This window comes from Coloeus monedula (genome assembly GCF_965178545.1).
Source record: "Coloeus monedula genome assembly, chromosome: 2".
NCBI lineage: Eukaryota > Metazoa > Chordata > Aves > Passeriformes > Corvidae > Coloeus > Coloeus monedula.
In genome coordinates, this window is record NC_138782.1 from 44827241 (window position 1) to 44843562 (window position 16322).

At 36.0% G+C, this 16322-nt stretch overlaps 1 protein-coding gene across 2 annotated transcripts in view; it reads right to left on the reverse strand.

The window, feature by feature from the left end:
- PHF10 (PHD finger protein 10) overlaps positions 1-16322 on the reverse strand; it is an 18212-nt gene continuing 1890 nt past the window's right edge. Inside the window, exons 2-12 of one of the 2 annotated variants that reach the window (XM_082303330.1) lie at positions 15409-15515; positions 14715-14845; positions 13827-13904; positions 12265-12398; positions 12004-12153; positions 10796-10905; positions 9199-9352; positions 6578-6733; positions 1805-1913; positions 1342-1530; positions 1-103 (exon numbers count right to left, since the gene is read on the reverse strand). In XM_082303330.1, the coding sequence (XP_082159456.1) occupies positions 18-103; positions 1342-1530; positions 1805-1913; positions 6578-6733; positions 9199-9352; positions 10796-10905; positions 12004-12153; positions 12265-12398; positions 13827-13904; positions 14715-14845; positions 15409-15515 (1404 nt within the window). In that variant the 3' untranslated portion in view covers positions 1-17. Of the gene's footprint in view, positions 104-1341; positions 1531-1804; positions 1914-6577; positions 6734-9198; positions 9353-10795; positions 10906-12003; positions 12154-12264; positions 12399-13826; positions 13911-14714; positions 14846-15408; positions 15516-16322 lie in introns of both variants that reach the window. The other variant, XM_082303329.1, reaches the window with a different exon arrangement.

Genomic DNA, 16322 nt, shown 5'->3' on the forward strand with positions numbered 1-16322 from the left:
AAGTTTTTAGGGCTTTTTTAACCCTCCTTGCTGTTTTTACCCCTTCTTCCTCCTCTTCTGGGTACAGGAGGGTCTTTCTCACAACAATCACAAATCCAGCGACCTAAGAAAAGAAAGTTATCAATTATTGGGAAACTAAGTTTGTTACTCTCTCATCTATTTAAGCAGCCCTTCACCATTCTGTTAGGTGCTTATCTATTTGCAGTGGTTCCTTTTAATGCGAACAACCAATGCTTTTCTTTAAATTGAGCGTCTCTTCTATAAAGCAGCATATACAATTCACGCTCCCTTGCAGACTCATTGTGTGTAACCACTGGCTACACCAATCTTCATGGACCTCAGGAAGTGCCAGCACTGCCAAGGCAGTGGTTATTAGGTAAGAGCTTGACAAAGGATGCTTGAGTTTGCTGGTCATATTTAAGGTGAATGACTACAGTGTGAGGTCGTGAAGTTACCCAGAGCAGAAATGAATGGCAGCTGGGGAAGCATTTAACTGTTTATATTACAACAGCTGGGATCAAAGGTTGCTTTGGTAATTCTGTAGTTTTGTAGACATATAATCTATTTTGTTTACATTCTTAGGTCAGCCTCCAAGTGAAATCAGCCACAGAACCAAAAGTACTAAAGTGACAGCTAGCTCCAGTGCTTCCCAAAATGGGGCAGTACAGCGTGTTTTAAGTACTGTCCAGGGAATAGTCACTGCCACTGAATATGTATTCATGAACTTACAATGGACTTAGGATTACATGTAAAGCAACAGTGCCAGCTGTTACTTTCTTTCTACTGCCCTGAGTTCGGCAGATGATATGAGTTGGCAATTCAAAGCTACAGGCTGCCTGTCTGCCATGGAGGTACTTCTGTTCCAGTTTGACAAGAATAAAAAAGGGAATGAAAGGGGTATTTTAAAGAGGTATTTACAAATATTAAATTGAGACAACTATTTCATTTAGAAAGCACAATTAATGTGAAAGCTATACTCTAGCAATATGCAGCAATACAGTTTCTTTTACAGGTTTCTTCAAGGAAAAGAGCTAATTATTCTCAGTATTCTGTGGATATGGAAAAGAAATAGTTCTAAGCGAGCCTGTTTGGATTATGGTGTAAAAGCCAGTTATATTTCCTACACAGGAATTGCCAGGTTTAACTGTGCACAACCAAATATACAGAAATAAAGCTTAGTAAAAAAATCAGGTCCTACAGCGTGAATGCTTTCCTACAGTATTTCTTACTCTTACCTTCACACTTGTTTTAAACTATTCTTTCAAAAGCAATGCATGTATTAATTCTGAGAGAGCCCAGGACTCAGAGGAGGTGGGAAGGGAACAAGTAACTCTTTATTACCTGAAGGGATAGCATCAAGCCCCACACAAAAAGTGTGATAACCACGGTCACATACATCACAGAACATCATTTCTTCTTCATGGTGAGGCTGCCCGCATATAATGCACGTTTTACACTCCATACATTGCCAAGGGTAAGTCTTAATCATAGCAACAAGCTCCGGGGTCATATCAAGGCAAGAAGGGTGGCCTAGATTAAAACCAGTGTTATTACTTTTATGCCTGAAATGAAATTTAAAATTAGTTAGACTTTGCTTTTACCGAACGTGAAGTTTAGCTCACCTCCTGGTGAGATCCTACAGTGCAGAGTGTGCGAGTACAGAGAACACGAGAGAGAGATGGGGTCTTAACAAAGGACAGAAAAGGCAACTGAACTGTTGCTACACATAGTATCCACTAAATATGTCTACAAAAATATCTGTCAAATTCCCTTAGGAATCCACTTAGTGTATGTAGATACTTACCACTGTTGTCACACTGGGAGCAATGTATAAGAGCTTCAGCTTTTCCTTTCTTGTTGGACTCCTTACCCTTCAGACAAATTCCACATATAGCATTTGGAATGACCTTTGGCTGGAAGGGTAGAAGAGGGCTATAAATTCATTCCAGAAGAATTTACAGATTCAACAGGAAATGTCATCTATCTCCTTAACTATTAAAATTAATAAACTATCTGTCAGGATGTGTGAACCCTGAAACATGTGACCATCACTGACAAGCAGCAGCACTGAAAAAAATCGTAGATTTAACTACCTAAAATTTTGCATTTGTCATACACAGTGAGTTATATGTAAATCCAATTGGATCAAAAGCATGTACTTGCCTCTTCCTATTAATTCATCAGCTAACATTCTCCTCACAGTAAACTAAATGTGACATACAATGAAAAATGTCAGGAAGATTCTTCCAATATAGAATATTACTTTATGAACTATGTGGATTTCCTGTTAATGAAGGAAATTACAGACAATTTTTTATTTGCATACATTGCTTTTTCTATCTGTCTTCAGTTTCTACTTATCTGGTTAGCTATGCTGTACAAGGCTGTATTTCTATTACCATTCCTTTTTGTATCCAGTCATAACCACTATAAGCAGAGCCTTGCATTTAACTACAGATTTACATTTGTAATTTTTCTAAGTGATCATCTGGAGTGTGTCTGGGTCCATGAGATCCATTTAAAGGATAAGAGAAATAGCAGGCTGTTAAAATGTGAAACATCTATGTATTCTGTGTCCCAACTCATTAGACAAACCAGTTTCATCCTGATGAGGCCTGAGGAAGAAATAAGGCATTCCAAATTTCAGAAACATGGCAGTAGTTACATTGTTGAGCTTCAACTGCTGCATAATGAAGTTAGTGAGAAATGTAGTCTACAATTAACGTAGTGCTCACCGATGTTAAACTGACTAGTGCCAGTTTTAAAAAACAACGTTGCTGCAAAGACCCAGCTAGGAGAGGGCACTGAAGGCATATTCTCCCCTAAACAGCTTGTCAGTAAGCAAAAATCCCAGTCAACTACTGATGACACACAGGGAGAAGAATGGGGTTTACTTCTAAAATAAATTTAAAAAGTGAAAACACAAATATATATATGTGTGTGTGTATATATATATATATTTAAAAATAATTACAAAGATCTTTTGCAATACAACTTATCTTTAAGTGCATTTATTTTCCCAGCCACTTTTTGATAGCACCTAGCAAGGTAATTAATATCTTGATTCATTTTTAAAGTATCAGGCTGCATTGCATCAAGTTTTCTGAAGTTTTCAATCTGCTTTTTATGTCAAAACATGTCTACAGCCTGCTTCAAATTGTTTGGTCTAAGGAATTTTATTCAAGAAAGCAAGACACCACACTAGACGTTTATAGGTAACTTCCTTCAAAAGATGACAGAGGCATTCATAGACACATTTTTTTGCTTATTTATTTTAAAAAAGCAAAGTCAACCTGTTTTATACATAAATATAATAAAACAGTAAAAGAAGTCTAACACACAAACATTGCTACAAAATAATAAATATTATGGAAGCAAAACCACACATGAACTCAATTACTGTTAACTATACTACGTGTCCTACATGTATACCTTTATACCCTGCTCCTCCCAACAAAAGTGGCACATGCTTAAACTTTGTCAGTGTGTCAGCATTTACCCTTCCATTGTTTAGGCTATTTTAATTGTGTTTTAATCTAAGAAACTGATCTTTTCTAGAATAGCAAGTGCACTTTTCTAATCAGACTTCTGGCTTATATTTGTATTTTACTGCCTTTAATATACAACAGCACACTCCCCAGTACTCCAGCCGAAGTGAGCTGCCTTTTGGACACACACCAGTGTTACAGGTATGTGCAGGTCACACTCTGATACACATAACTCTCATTGATATAGATGCATTTATTAACAATGCTTCCATCTAGTCTTAGTTCACTAAACTGTATTCATTAGAAACCGTGCATTTTAAGGGGGGTGAGAATCACAGCCTATGAAGAATGAAGTTCCAACAGTATGGAAGTATTTTTAGAAAAAAAAAAAAAAAGAAAATCAAGATTATTCACATTTCAATCCAGTTCAGTTCTACCAACACAAATGGCTTTTAGAAATGCTATAAAAATGTCTGTTAATTCCAAATGGGAAGTCACAATATCCCATCTCATTAGGAGTAAATTTTGCTTTCTACTTCCTCATCTTACTGGGATTAAGATAGGAGAGAAAATGAATGGGAGCTCAAAATGATGACTTTGTGCTGTGTAGGTTTTCACTTCCATGCTGCTGTGCTGCAGCTCTCAAAGTAAGCTTTCCAACTACACCATTTTTATAACATCCTATTCTGAATGCAAAGCGTTACATTTTCATATACATTGACCCAAACCAGAAGTGTTGCAAAATAAAGATACTCAATACATTTCATTTTTACGTGCAAAAAAATCTCCTGTACTTTTAACAGTACCCTGTGTGTGCAATTGTAGTAGTCAGTCCTGCAGCAACAGACTCGCTACTTGTAACATGACAAAATGTAAAACACATGCTCATTGTTCTTTGTTAAAGAACTGACAATAAAAAAAGACTCCATATAAAATACAGTATTTCTTTTACTCGAAAATAACTCAGTGGAAATGTATGGAATCCTGTAATACTCATAACGTGCCTATAACTATACATATATATGCTGATGCCATAGCAATTATCCTTCAATTTTAACTACATGTAACCAAAAATTAGTGTCCTACAAAAATAGTCCAATATTAAAGAACAATATAGAACAAGTTTTATAAAGATTTCACAGGGAAAACATTTTGAATCAGTTAAGCCTTCGGCTCAAAGTGCCTTAACATGTAGGCACATATGGTAGGTATATTGTTATCTGGTGTTTTTATAGACTCACAAACAAGAATCATTCTGTCTCGCCAGTTAAAACAGCTCATGTAATTTGGCTTATTGCAAGCTTTCAAATGTTCCCACAAACAAGAAAGCCAATCCTCTCACCCTCCCAACACATCATCACCACCCCTGACTTAACAAGAGCCTGATGGTTGATGCAGACAGGGTATACTGACATTGCAAAGATGTGGCACTGTAAGTTTATAGTAAGACCTTGTTACTGACAGGATCAGTGATTTTGAACCAATAAGTAATTGCTATGGGAATCCATTTTCAAAATGCAGTGCTGTATACTACTCTTCTACAATTTTAAGTCCAAAACTTTGCTGAAAGTTCTGCTCCATCAGTTCTCTCTCTATGCATTCATGAGGCCATTAAATAGATTGGACTAATCAAACACTTGGGCATCTCACAGCTAAGTGACACTTCTGCAAACCAGTGGCACACAATCCTAACGTCAAGTTAAACAAAGCTAAAGCAAAATTTCAGCCTTCATCTTTGGATTTCATGTTCATGGGAATACTGAAATGCATTCTATGTCCACAACTTCTTGCAAAGTTACATATAAAAAAATATATATATGTGGTAAACCACAATCCACAGTTCACCCATTTCTTATTAAGTTCCTGAAAAGAGAAAATGCAACTGCAGCTTGCTGTCTGTTATGAACTTGTACAGATACTGTATGTAGAGGAAATTTATCAAAGCTGTCCAATTCTTGCTGGAAATTAGCTTCTTATTGTAAGTTATAGTTTATTTACTATTAACTTGGTAAATACAGATAGTAAATATTTATGAATATAAAATGCAAGTCATCAACAGCTCACTTTTGCTGAGACAGATTCTAAGTATGTACAAACTTGTCACTGACAAAACTGTTTCTTGTCCTGTAACTGTAAATAAGCATTCCTGACTGGTAAACACTCAACCCTACCTTAACTTAGTGTTTTCCCTCTTTATGGGTCATTCCTGCTCCAATGTAAGTCAACGGAAAATTCACATTCCTCTCAGTGGAACAGGTCTAGACAATTACATGCTTTTAATGTGTTACAGTTTAGTCAGATCCTCTCTCAGTATGCAGAATAGTAACACATAAACAATGATGTCAAAACCCACATCTTCTGAAAAGTATTTTTATCATAATTTTTGAAATTATTATACAGGAATACTGAAGATTTGGGTCTTAAGTTTGGCAATCACTGCTTGATAGCTGAAATGTCTTAACATCCTCACCAACGTTCTAGTTTAGATAAAAGCATATTGCCCACAAATGTTACTACATAGTATGAACTACATAAAAGGCTATTTTCCATATACTGTTACAGGGGTTACATACGATTGCCTATACAGCTGTAGTAAGCTTTTTGCCTTCCTTCCTATACATTGTAACATCATAGGATAAAAGGCTGTATTTAAAATCAATGTCATAATAATATGTTTAGCTATCCAGCTGCACTTTACAGCACTGGTCTCTTGATATGCTGCCATACGAAATAGAAAAAAAGTAACAAATAGAGAATGCTAGTTTCAAACTGGCACATACTTCTGATTGCTATGTTAAAGCAGACAGAAAGATGTTGAGTTCCAATGATAAATCCCCATGGATTTTTCTAGCGTTACTGCCTATGAATCTAAGAAGTTAACACAATAGGAGGCCACTGTACAGCTAGGGTAAAGAAAAGCCCCACATGAAATATAAGCAAAAAGGAAATAAGGAAGCAAACAGATGGAGCACACAACAGGAGAACAGCTAGTGAAGTACAGCAAGCAGAAGTTCCACATTATTGAAAAAACCAAATACTTCAGGGAGAAGCTGGTGAGTAAAATTCAGTCAGGGGCTTTTTTCTTCTACCTTGTACCCAGGAACTGATTTGGGTAACACAGAACGTTTGGAACCATCTTTTCTTGGAGTAGCACTTTTGTCTCTTGTTTTTTGTCTTCCCTGAAAAGAATCCTCCTGGTTGTCTGTGGCGCAATCACCTTCAGATACATTGCCAGACGAATTGTCCTATAATAAAAATACCATAGCTATATTTTTTTATTTTTTGGATAGACAGACAAGTCTTTCCTATGCCCCTTAGAGCCAGCTAAGGTAAGAGAAGGATACATCATTCCTTCTGCAAAAGCATGGGGTTTATCACATCTAGAACACCTTTGTTCACAACATTCTTAATATGTTTTTTTTCTGGTTTGAGAGACTGGTGTCAGCAACAGCAGTCATGTCTTCCAGTTGGTCTTAGTACCAGTGTGGGGAGCACAACAGTGTAATTCTTTGAACCATTTTCCATTAGAAGCCAGAAAGAAATCCACTAAATGCAAGATGCTGTTTACATCGTATAGGGCCAATAAAAAATTAAAAGTGCCCTTCTCATGTATTTAAAGTGTACAAACACTGCCTTGAATTAAACATGTGAAGGTTTTTTTCTGCCACCTTCATCTACTATTTTCACCAGGAGCAATATAAATATTTAATTTGGACTGCAGCAGAAGAATGCTATCAATGGCAAAACAGGCATCCATATTTAATATAGAACCAAACAACAGAATTTATTTTGCAGTTACAAGCTGGGTTTTTTTTTGACGAATGAGGAGGCAAGAAAGATGGGAAGAGGTTCAAAGAGGGGGAGAGATCAATGTAAGCATAATTAAGAGCAGCAGCACAAGACTTTTCTCAGAAAAGTGTTAATAAAGGCTTCCAAAAAGCTCCAGAAGGAAGCAGTGTGATTACTAACGTTTATTACAATAAAAACCAAGAGGCCAAATAACAATGGTGCCCTACAGTAACACTCTGTAAAAACACAGTAGTAATCAGCCTGTGCCCCAGATCCTAAAATCAAAAGAGATAAAATAAAATCAAAAGAGATAAAACAGACACAGGGCAAATGGAGGAGTGTAACACAAAAGCTAATCAGATTAAACTATGTGGCAACAAGAAATGGTATGTTTCACCATTATTTTAGGGGAAGGGTTATTTAGGATAGCCCCACTAAAACACTACAGAGAAGAAAACTGCTACCAACTCCAACAGTGTGGGGAGGGTTGGGGGGGGTGAAAAAGGAAAAGGTATAAAGCATATCATGGGACTCACCAGGGAGATCTGACAAATGGCAGGTAGCCCAAATCAGACAATGTCTCACCTCTAAGTTTTTTTTGAACTATAGGCCCCCCTCCATGACTAACTAGCTAAGAACCCCTGCTCCCATAAGCCAAAACCACTTCACAAGAATCTGATTATCAATTTTCCATACTTCTCTACACTTTTCAAACTCAGGGATATTTTTCCTTCTGCATTCTGCCACAAAAAAAAGATTTCTGAGCCTCTGTAAAAATCAAAGGATAGTCTGCTTGGTCCAGTTACTTTTCTTTACCACTAATGAGAATGGAAGTCAGTGGAAAAGGAAACTGGGAAAAAATGGTTAAAGACCAACTGACCAACTGTAAAAAAGCTGGAGTGTGATTAAATCAAAAATTTGAGTTGACATTTAGCATGTTGTGTTTATATGATTTCTTCTTCTCAAACAATTGCAAGCAGAAACAGTATATTAAACACCTGTCTTTCCTTTTGTTAACCTACAAGCTGACCTCTTCCATTCTTCTTCACCTAGAAGTAGCTTACGAAATTCAAATAAGATGAATATTTACATGCCAAAATTTAGAATTGTATATACCCATTGTCAAACAGGTTCATCAATCACACTAGAAATTGCTAAATGCACTGTGACATTCCACTGCTGTTAAAGTTAGGGTTAAACTTCTGGAAAGAGATTGTCACCAACATACAAACTGCACCAATACACCAATGGTTCAGTTGTACTCAGCTAATTTGAAACTCAGCTAGCTCTCAAGCATTTAAAACACTATCAAGGTACATATGTGAAAGTTTCCCTTAAGTTTCCGCTAACAGTTAATTTTGTATTTGTGTTAAGTGGAGAGAACATAAGTATCTTTTAAAATATGTATTGTAAAGCAAAAGCACTAGTGCTTTTTACCTTCTTTTTAAATTGGAATGAAATAACTGTTTCTATACTGAGTACTTGCTGCTTCCACATCACAAAAAGTTATGAGGTTATCAACACCTTTGCTTTGGGGACAGATTCTGTGGGACTTCAAACAGCAAAATATACTGTGACCTGAACTACAATGTTCATTCTCCTCAGAAATGCCAGCAACTTCCCTTTGGAAAAAGGGCATAATGAAAAGCTGCACTGGGAAGTTCCTTGAAAATTTCTTTAAACAAAACAGAACAAACAAAAAAAAGAAAAAAGGCCTGAAATTTCAAATATTTGTTCAATTTACTTTGAAAATGGACCAAAACAGAAAGCTGGAGAGCAATGTTATGAAATAAACAGAAGTACTTAAAATGGTCTTCCCTTCATTTTGCAAATGTTAGAAGATTCTACAAAGAAACTAGTTAAACTAACAAAAGTGAAGGAAAGGATTTTTTTGTTCAAGAATACTTTCAATTTATCTCACCGAATTGCCTTTGGTTTTCCGTTTTTCATCACCTCGCCCTTCCTCTGCATCATCTGAATCTCCATCACTGTCCAATGCTGGCAGCTCTGGATCCAAAGGAGGTTCATAAAGAGCTGTGTTTAATGGCAAGTAACGAAGCTCATCTGGAGAGTATCTGAAGTTAAATAAATAAAATTCATTCATTCATGTGTACTTTATGCATAAGCATTAAGTCACACAGTATACAGGAACTTCACTGAGAAAGAGTCTCCTTTTTTTCAGGAAGGCACATAAAAACATGCAGTTCCGAAAACAAAGGAAACATACTAATTTCTCCTCCCAATAGGATCCCATGTATAGTACTTGTCTTCTTTGTAGAGCAGATATTCATGGAACACAGGAGAGAGTATTTGCAAAGTTTTAACCAATCCATGTTACTGTGCCCAACAGACCATATACTTTGTTTATGAATGTACAGTGCCCCATAAGGTGTACAATTCTAACCCAGGGCACACAAACATGTCCAAAGCAAAGTAAAGAATACAGCTGTATAGCTGATTATTGAGAACAAAACAATGCATATGAAAATATAACTTCAGAAGGATGTAAAGATCTAATCCTACTGCTTATAGCCAGATACAGCTTAACATGCATAATCTACCCTTTTTCTTTTTTACTTTAAGGACTAAGAAACAAAAGTCCTCTTACTGCTGAGGACAAGCATTGTAAGGAACAGGATACTGTCTTGCTGCATATTTTGAAAGGTTATGTCCTTCACTGAGATGGAAAAGCAGCTTCACTTGCAGTTCACTTGCAAAATAAACATAATACGTAGTAATTTTAATTCAATTAATTTAATAAAATTAAAGTCCTTCAGGAACGTCCTGTAACATGCAAATTTGGGGTGGGCTGGATGAACACACACTAGAAGGAGCAAGGCACATGCAGACGAAGAGCTTCTCTAAAGAAAACCAAGCACACATAGCATGAATACCATCTCTACTGTACAACAGAAAGACTTCAGCAAAATCTTCAAATCCGTACAGATTTGTTCAACGGTAGCATGCCACTGGTAAAATCTTAAATTTATGTCAACCGTCAAGTAACATGTTTTTCATTAAATGCAAAGATCCATTCTGCACTTTCTCTTTACAAATCCAACACCAAACTTAGCCCACAAGACCAATCAAATTTTTTTTAAAGAGTTTCTAAAAATTCAAAATAGAACAGCAGACTGTCACACAGAAAACACATGATCCCAAGCCAGCATTACAACACTTTGATACAGAAACATTAATTTTAGCACACATGCAGAGACAGATAAGTAAAAAAGGACGGTGGCAGGACTGAAATCAATGCCTCTTTTTACCATGGTAAACACCTGAGCAGGACAAATCTCAGGCACTGCAATACACCAGCAGAGGCAGTGCTCTTGCAGTCAGTACTGTGTTGTTGACACAAGCTGTCACACTATGCATCTTTGAAGACTGGCAAGTGTCTCAAACATAGAATTAATTTGAAACCTTACAGCAAAGACACTGCAATGTTTTCCACCTGTTACATGTAGACAAAAGAGATCAGTGCAACAGAATTGGCAGTTGAAACGCTTTCAAAATACCTTTTGTAGTACTCCTGGAACTGGCCGGGTATGAGAGCCACTGGGTAAGGACTAACCTTTGTTCTCTCTGTAGGCAAGATTTTGTATTTCCCTTGAGGCACCTGGATAATCTGCATTGTTTAATATACAACAATGACATTTTTGTTTCACATACAAACTGTTGAGCCTTCCTCACCAACTATTCCCCCAACATTTTTTAACTTGCCAGTTTTACTGAATTGGAACAGCTACCATGAAAAACTCAATTCATTAAAACCATTAGGAGATCCCACTCACAAAACAGTATCATGGATTAAGCCAATCATTAAGCATCTAGTGAACTGAACAAAGATTAGGTAAGACCACTTTAAACGGTATACTACGAAAAATAATTTTGAAATTAAAACCTAGCAATTGAAACAGCAAACATTAACCATTGTGAGTGGCATCTTTAGCGTGTGTTATCATTATTGGTCGATATTGCTTTAGAGTAGAAAGAACACATCCATCAAATTCTGAAACCAGACTGTACTACAAAAAAACCCCATTAATAATATAAATATATGAAAAGAAGAAGCTTACACATAAGCCTTCCTTCTCTCAGAAGGAAAGAGAAGTAATTATCCACTATCTTGTCTCCAACATGGGACAATACCAGGAAAACGAAAACTTTCCATAATTGTCTGCCATGTAACAATTTGCAGAGAAAATTTTTGCTTTACTGCCTTTATAGAAGCAGAACAATATTGCTTCAAAATGCAAGATAATTTTTTTTAATCAAGCAGAGGCATGTAACATATGCAATACAAAAATAATGTAACACCTAACAAAAAACAAGGGCATAATATTGACAGGCAGCACACTTTTAAGTAATAAATAGTTTTCTTTTCTACTTCAGATACAGTCAGGCAAAATTTTTGAGGTATTCAAAAGAAGAATTAGCCATTTATGTGAATCAACAACCCCCTTAGTCTTATGCTACTACTATCAGAATAAAGACATGATAACAAAATAACACTGAAATTTTCAGAGCTTCTGAAGACAGGTATTTTCAAGTTTAAAAAGTTTGCAGATTAAATATATTTGAGATCGTTATTTTAGCAGAATTACCCATTTAACATCAAAGCTGTAAGTCCCTATATGAATGAAACAATGATCAACCCCTCTGGAAAATAGCTAAAATGGTACCAAACCCAACTTCACTAGGTAAGCAATTTAAATGTGCCTACGTGTGTCTGTAAATCAAAATAGGCTCTTCTTTCTTCCATCCGCTCTCGATTTAAATTGCTGTTGAATTCTGCAGCTTTCTTGGCAGCTTTTTTAATATATTCTGGAACTTTACTGGCTTCTACTTTCTGTGTGTTCTGCTGCTGCATTTGCTGGAATAAAAACAAATATATTAATTCGCATACATTTCACTATCAGTTTGAGAAGAGCTTTTTCTCACACTCATGTTACAGATTTGGTTCACTTGAATGATAACTACTTACAGAATACTCTTTATAATGATCAGTTATTCGCTGTCGTTCTTTCTCTTGCAGTATAACAGAATATTCAGCATGTTTGGCAGGGTATTCTTTAATCATAAGATCAATTACTTCATCACTACGCAAAGCTGTCAGACCTAAAATAAATAAAACCAATAATGATGCTATCTGGCAAAAGTAACTGTAGGTTATTTATATCCCACAATGAACAACTCAAGTTTTTGAGCAGCTAAAGACAACAACCTGCTGTGCACAATGCTTCCCTTTCTCAAGCAGCCATGAACTTTTGCCATTCAGCTTTCAAGGTTTATTAGGAGTTTGCTCGTACCCAAGGCTTGTGTCATTACTTACAGCTACAGACCCTTTCACATTGACCCAACCACCTACTTAAACGCACTGGTGAAGCAGAACCTTTGTTCTAGATGGGACCTCCTGTACTGTTAGTTTCAGTTTCCAATGCTAGTGAAGTTTCATTACCCTGCAGAACCATTACTGAAATTATGAGGTTTACATAACGTCTCTATACAAATCAAGGAAGAATCACTATGAGAGCAATTCAGAGCAGCAAACTGCACACAGACTCCTGACTCCCAATTAAAGCATTTCAAGTTCAGAAGTCAGAATGCCTCAGTTTGCAGCTACAATGCAGAACTCCTCCTGTGAAGGTTCCAACACAACTAAACTCCAAACATGGACAACAGCATGGAATGACTTATACACTACAACTGATTATAACTATAATTTTATAAACAGGGGTAGCTAACTCAGCACATATCTCTATTGGATATAACGGGCAAAATGTAACATTTTACTTCTATTAATAAAAATTAAGATATGGTTCTCTTACCGATAGCTAAGTTAAAAAAAATAGAGAGCTGGCAGGCAAGAAATAAAGGTGGTATACTAAAGATTGGTAGCATATAAGATGACAGACTCATGATACACAGAAAAAAAATGGTGGCAGCATCATTTAAACTCTAACATGTCCAAGTCACGTATAGCAGCAGAGTAAGAAGAAAACTCTTTCAATATAAGCCTCAGCAATTACATCAATCCATTTCAACTACATTCAAGTGCCTTAATATACACTCCTCGAATTTCTAACATAGAAGCTGAACCATTTAAGATACACTGATGTTTCCTGAGCTCCAGTGCAATGCAGGAAAGTAAGACTAATGTATATAAAGACACCATGTACATATATATGTGTAATATATACCACCACCTACATATATATATACATATATACATAACGTATTTATATGACACCACACAATTATGGTGGTCTCTTTTCTAAAAGAAAAAGGTTCTAGAAGTTAATTTACAATATAGCAAAATCCCCTCTAAGTAATTAGAAAAGATCCAAAACATATTTGTTAATAATAAATATGGAATATTGATACATCATGGCCAATTTACCAAGTTAATAATAAACCAGTGCTAATTTCAGAATTTATACTGTCAGTTAAGAGGGATGCAATTCTTCTCTAGCAAACTGAACCCACTTTTTCAGCATGCCATACTTTTTCTACTGTAATAAGGAGTCTAACAATTTGTTTTCTTACCTAGTGTGCACTGAGTCTCTGTGATAACATTTAGTTCTCTGAGGTAGAGTTTCTCCTTGTGAGATAAATCTCGCCTTTCTAAATCTCCAAAGAAAACAAAAAAGAGAAATAAAAATGTGTGCAGTAACTGAAACTCCCCCATGAATAGTGTAAGAATACTTCACAACAAGTTTGTTTCCAGGAACCTAGAGTCTGTATTATACTATTATTCCAAGGAACATGACCACTTTATAAACTAATTTTAATAAACAATGTAGGAACACGGTAAATTTTCTTGACCTGTAGTAGGTCAAGACCCTGCCTATAGTTACAATTTACAGAAAAACTAAAGAAACCTGATGTACAAGTTCAAATGCAGAAATTTTTACCAAGTACTGAAAGTACAGTCCTTTTTCTTTTACCATGACTTTTAAAAATAAATTCCCCAACAAAAGAATCAGATTCAACAATTCTGAATAATGAAGGCTCAAATACTAGAACCTCCACAAACATGTTTTTTTAAATTTTTCCACAGTGTAGGAGTGTTGCCATAATTCAGGAAACAGAATAGAAAGGTACAGTTATATAGTAAGAAATGACCAACAAATCACTTAAAAATAGAATTGACATCAATTTTTAAAAGGTTCTTGCTAATCTAACCCCCAATCAGACTTGTTTGCAAATTTTCAGTGGCAATACCATGAAGTCTTGCATTACTTCAAAAACCACTGGATACATTTTTAATATGCCAGTAATGAAAATACAAAGTACAAGTATAATCCAGATCTGCTTTTGCTGGGTCTTTTTTTAAGCAGTTAGCTCATCCTATAACCAAAGAAGCACACACTACATCCAAACTGTTTACAGACACAAGCTTTTAGAAGAAAAACTTTATTTAAAAATAAATACCTGGATATTTTCTTTTAAAAGAAGTCACACCCAAATATTCACTAACTTGCTCCTGAAGCATATAGTATTCTCCTGTTTCATCGGGTGGCCATTTGTATTCTATCAAATTTTCAGCAGGAAAATAACTATACCTAAGCATCAGAACAATGTTAGAACAAATCACAACAATACTTAAGAAGAATGCTTACATCTCTAGAAATTCAGTAATTCCTATTTATATATCAATGAACAGTAACTACAAATTTGGACAAGCAGTTTAGGACACAGCATCCTGTGAACCCGTTTCAAAAGTCACACTGTTATACCCAACTTCACTTATATTTTTCTAAATCACCATTTATCAACATGCTAAGGGACAGAACCTGAAGAAAGTGATATCCATCATAATGGAGAGGACACCAGGAAAAGCAACTACTACAGTGTCAAAATTCATTCAGGTATGCAGTGTTTTAAAAACAGGTAAACTGTGCTTCTGATTGTAAATCAGATGCAGCACTGTTTGTGGCCTTTTAAAATAAAATACTTTAAAATATGCTGGGAGCAATAGACATCTAGCTATTTATAGGACATCACCTCAATTCAGAAAGATGTATGAAGAAAAGGGAAGTAAAGAAAAAACAGCTAATACTTAAGCATACTGAACAATAAATTCAGACTTGCAATAAAAAGTGGGAATCGTAAAAAATGGTATTACCCAAGGTCTTGACTGGAAGTTTCACAGCTCCGAGAACTGTCCCCTGAGCCCATACGCCGTCTTTTGGATGGCTGGCTGCCATCATTGGAATTTTCTTCTGTGTCATCCTAAAATGAAAATAAATATTTTAAAAATCAGACTACTCTGAAGGTATGTAAAGCACAAGGCAATCCACAATTTAAATATACTCAAACTGCTAAGCCATTCTATGACTGTTGTAACAAACAACTCACAGCACAGTCTACATAACAAACTATTCTTTGTTATAAACTACCTGCCTGATGCATAGTAGCCCAGGAGAATTGGGTGGCTTCTCACCTGTGGCGTAGGTAGAGCTCTGAACAGACAGAGCTGTAGGTCTGGCCACCAAATTCATAATTCCTGATGTAAACTACCTCTGGCACTTGATTAGACTAACACTCCAAACCAAAAGCAAGTGCAGAAGAAAACCACCAAATCCTTGCTGAGAGCTGATGCTTATAAAATCAGGGAAAATATTACAAAAGCAACACAGGAGTTTATGGGCATACAGTTAGAACAAAAGGAACAGTATACAGTTTACAAAAAGTATCATAACAGCAAGTAGCAAAGACTCGTCTCTTGAGATGAAAAAATATTTGGAAGAAAAACCCCAACTTTGTATTACAACAGATACAGAAGAGAACAAAGCTATTCCAAGGAACATTCAGAAGTTAACTTACAGCGTCACTATCCAGATTTCAAGTGATCAGTATAATGAAAGGGAATAAAGGGTGAAGAGGAAAAAAAGACCTATGCAAAACAAAGAGTTCTGTCTGTAAAATCTAGAAGACAGTGACTCTACTGATGTTGTTTTTCACTGCTTTGTTGTCCAGTAATGCTATGCAACTCCTACTCACACCATCAACAATCTCAAAGCATTTAGTGACCAACTC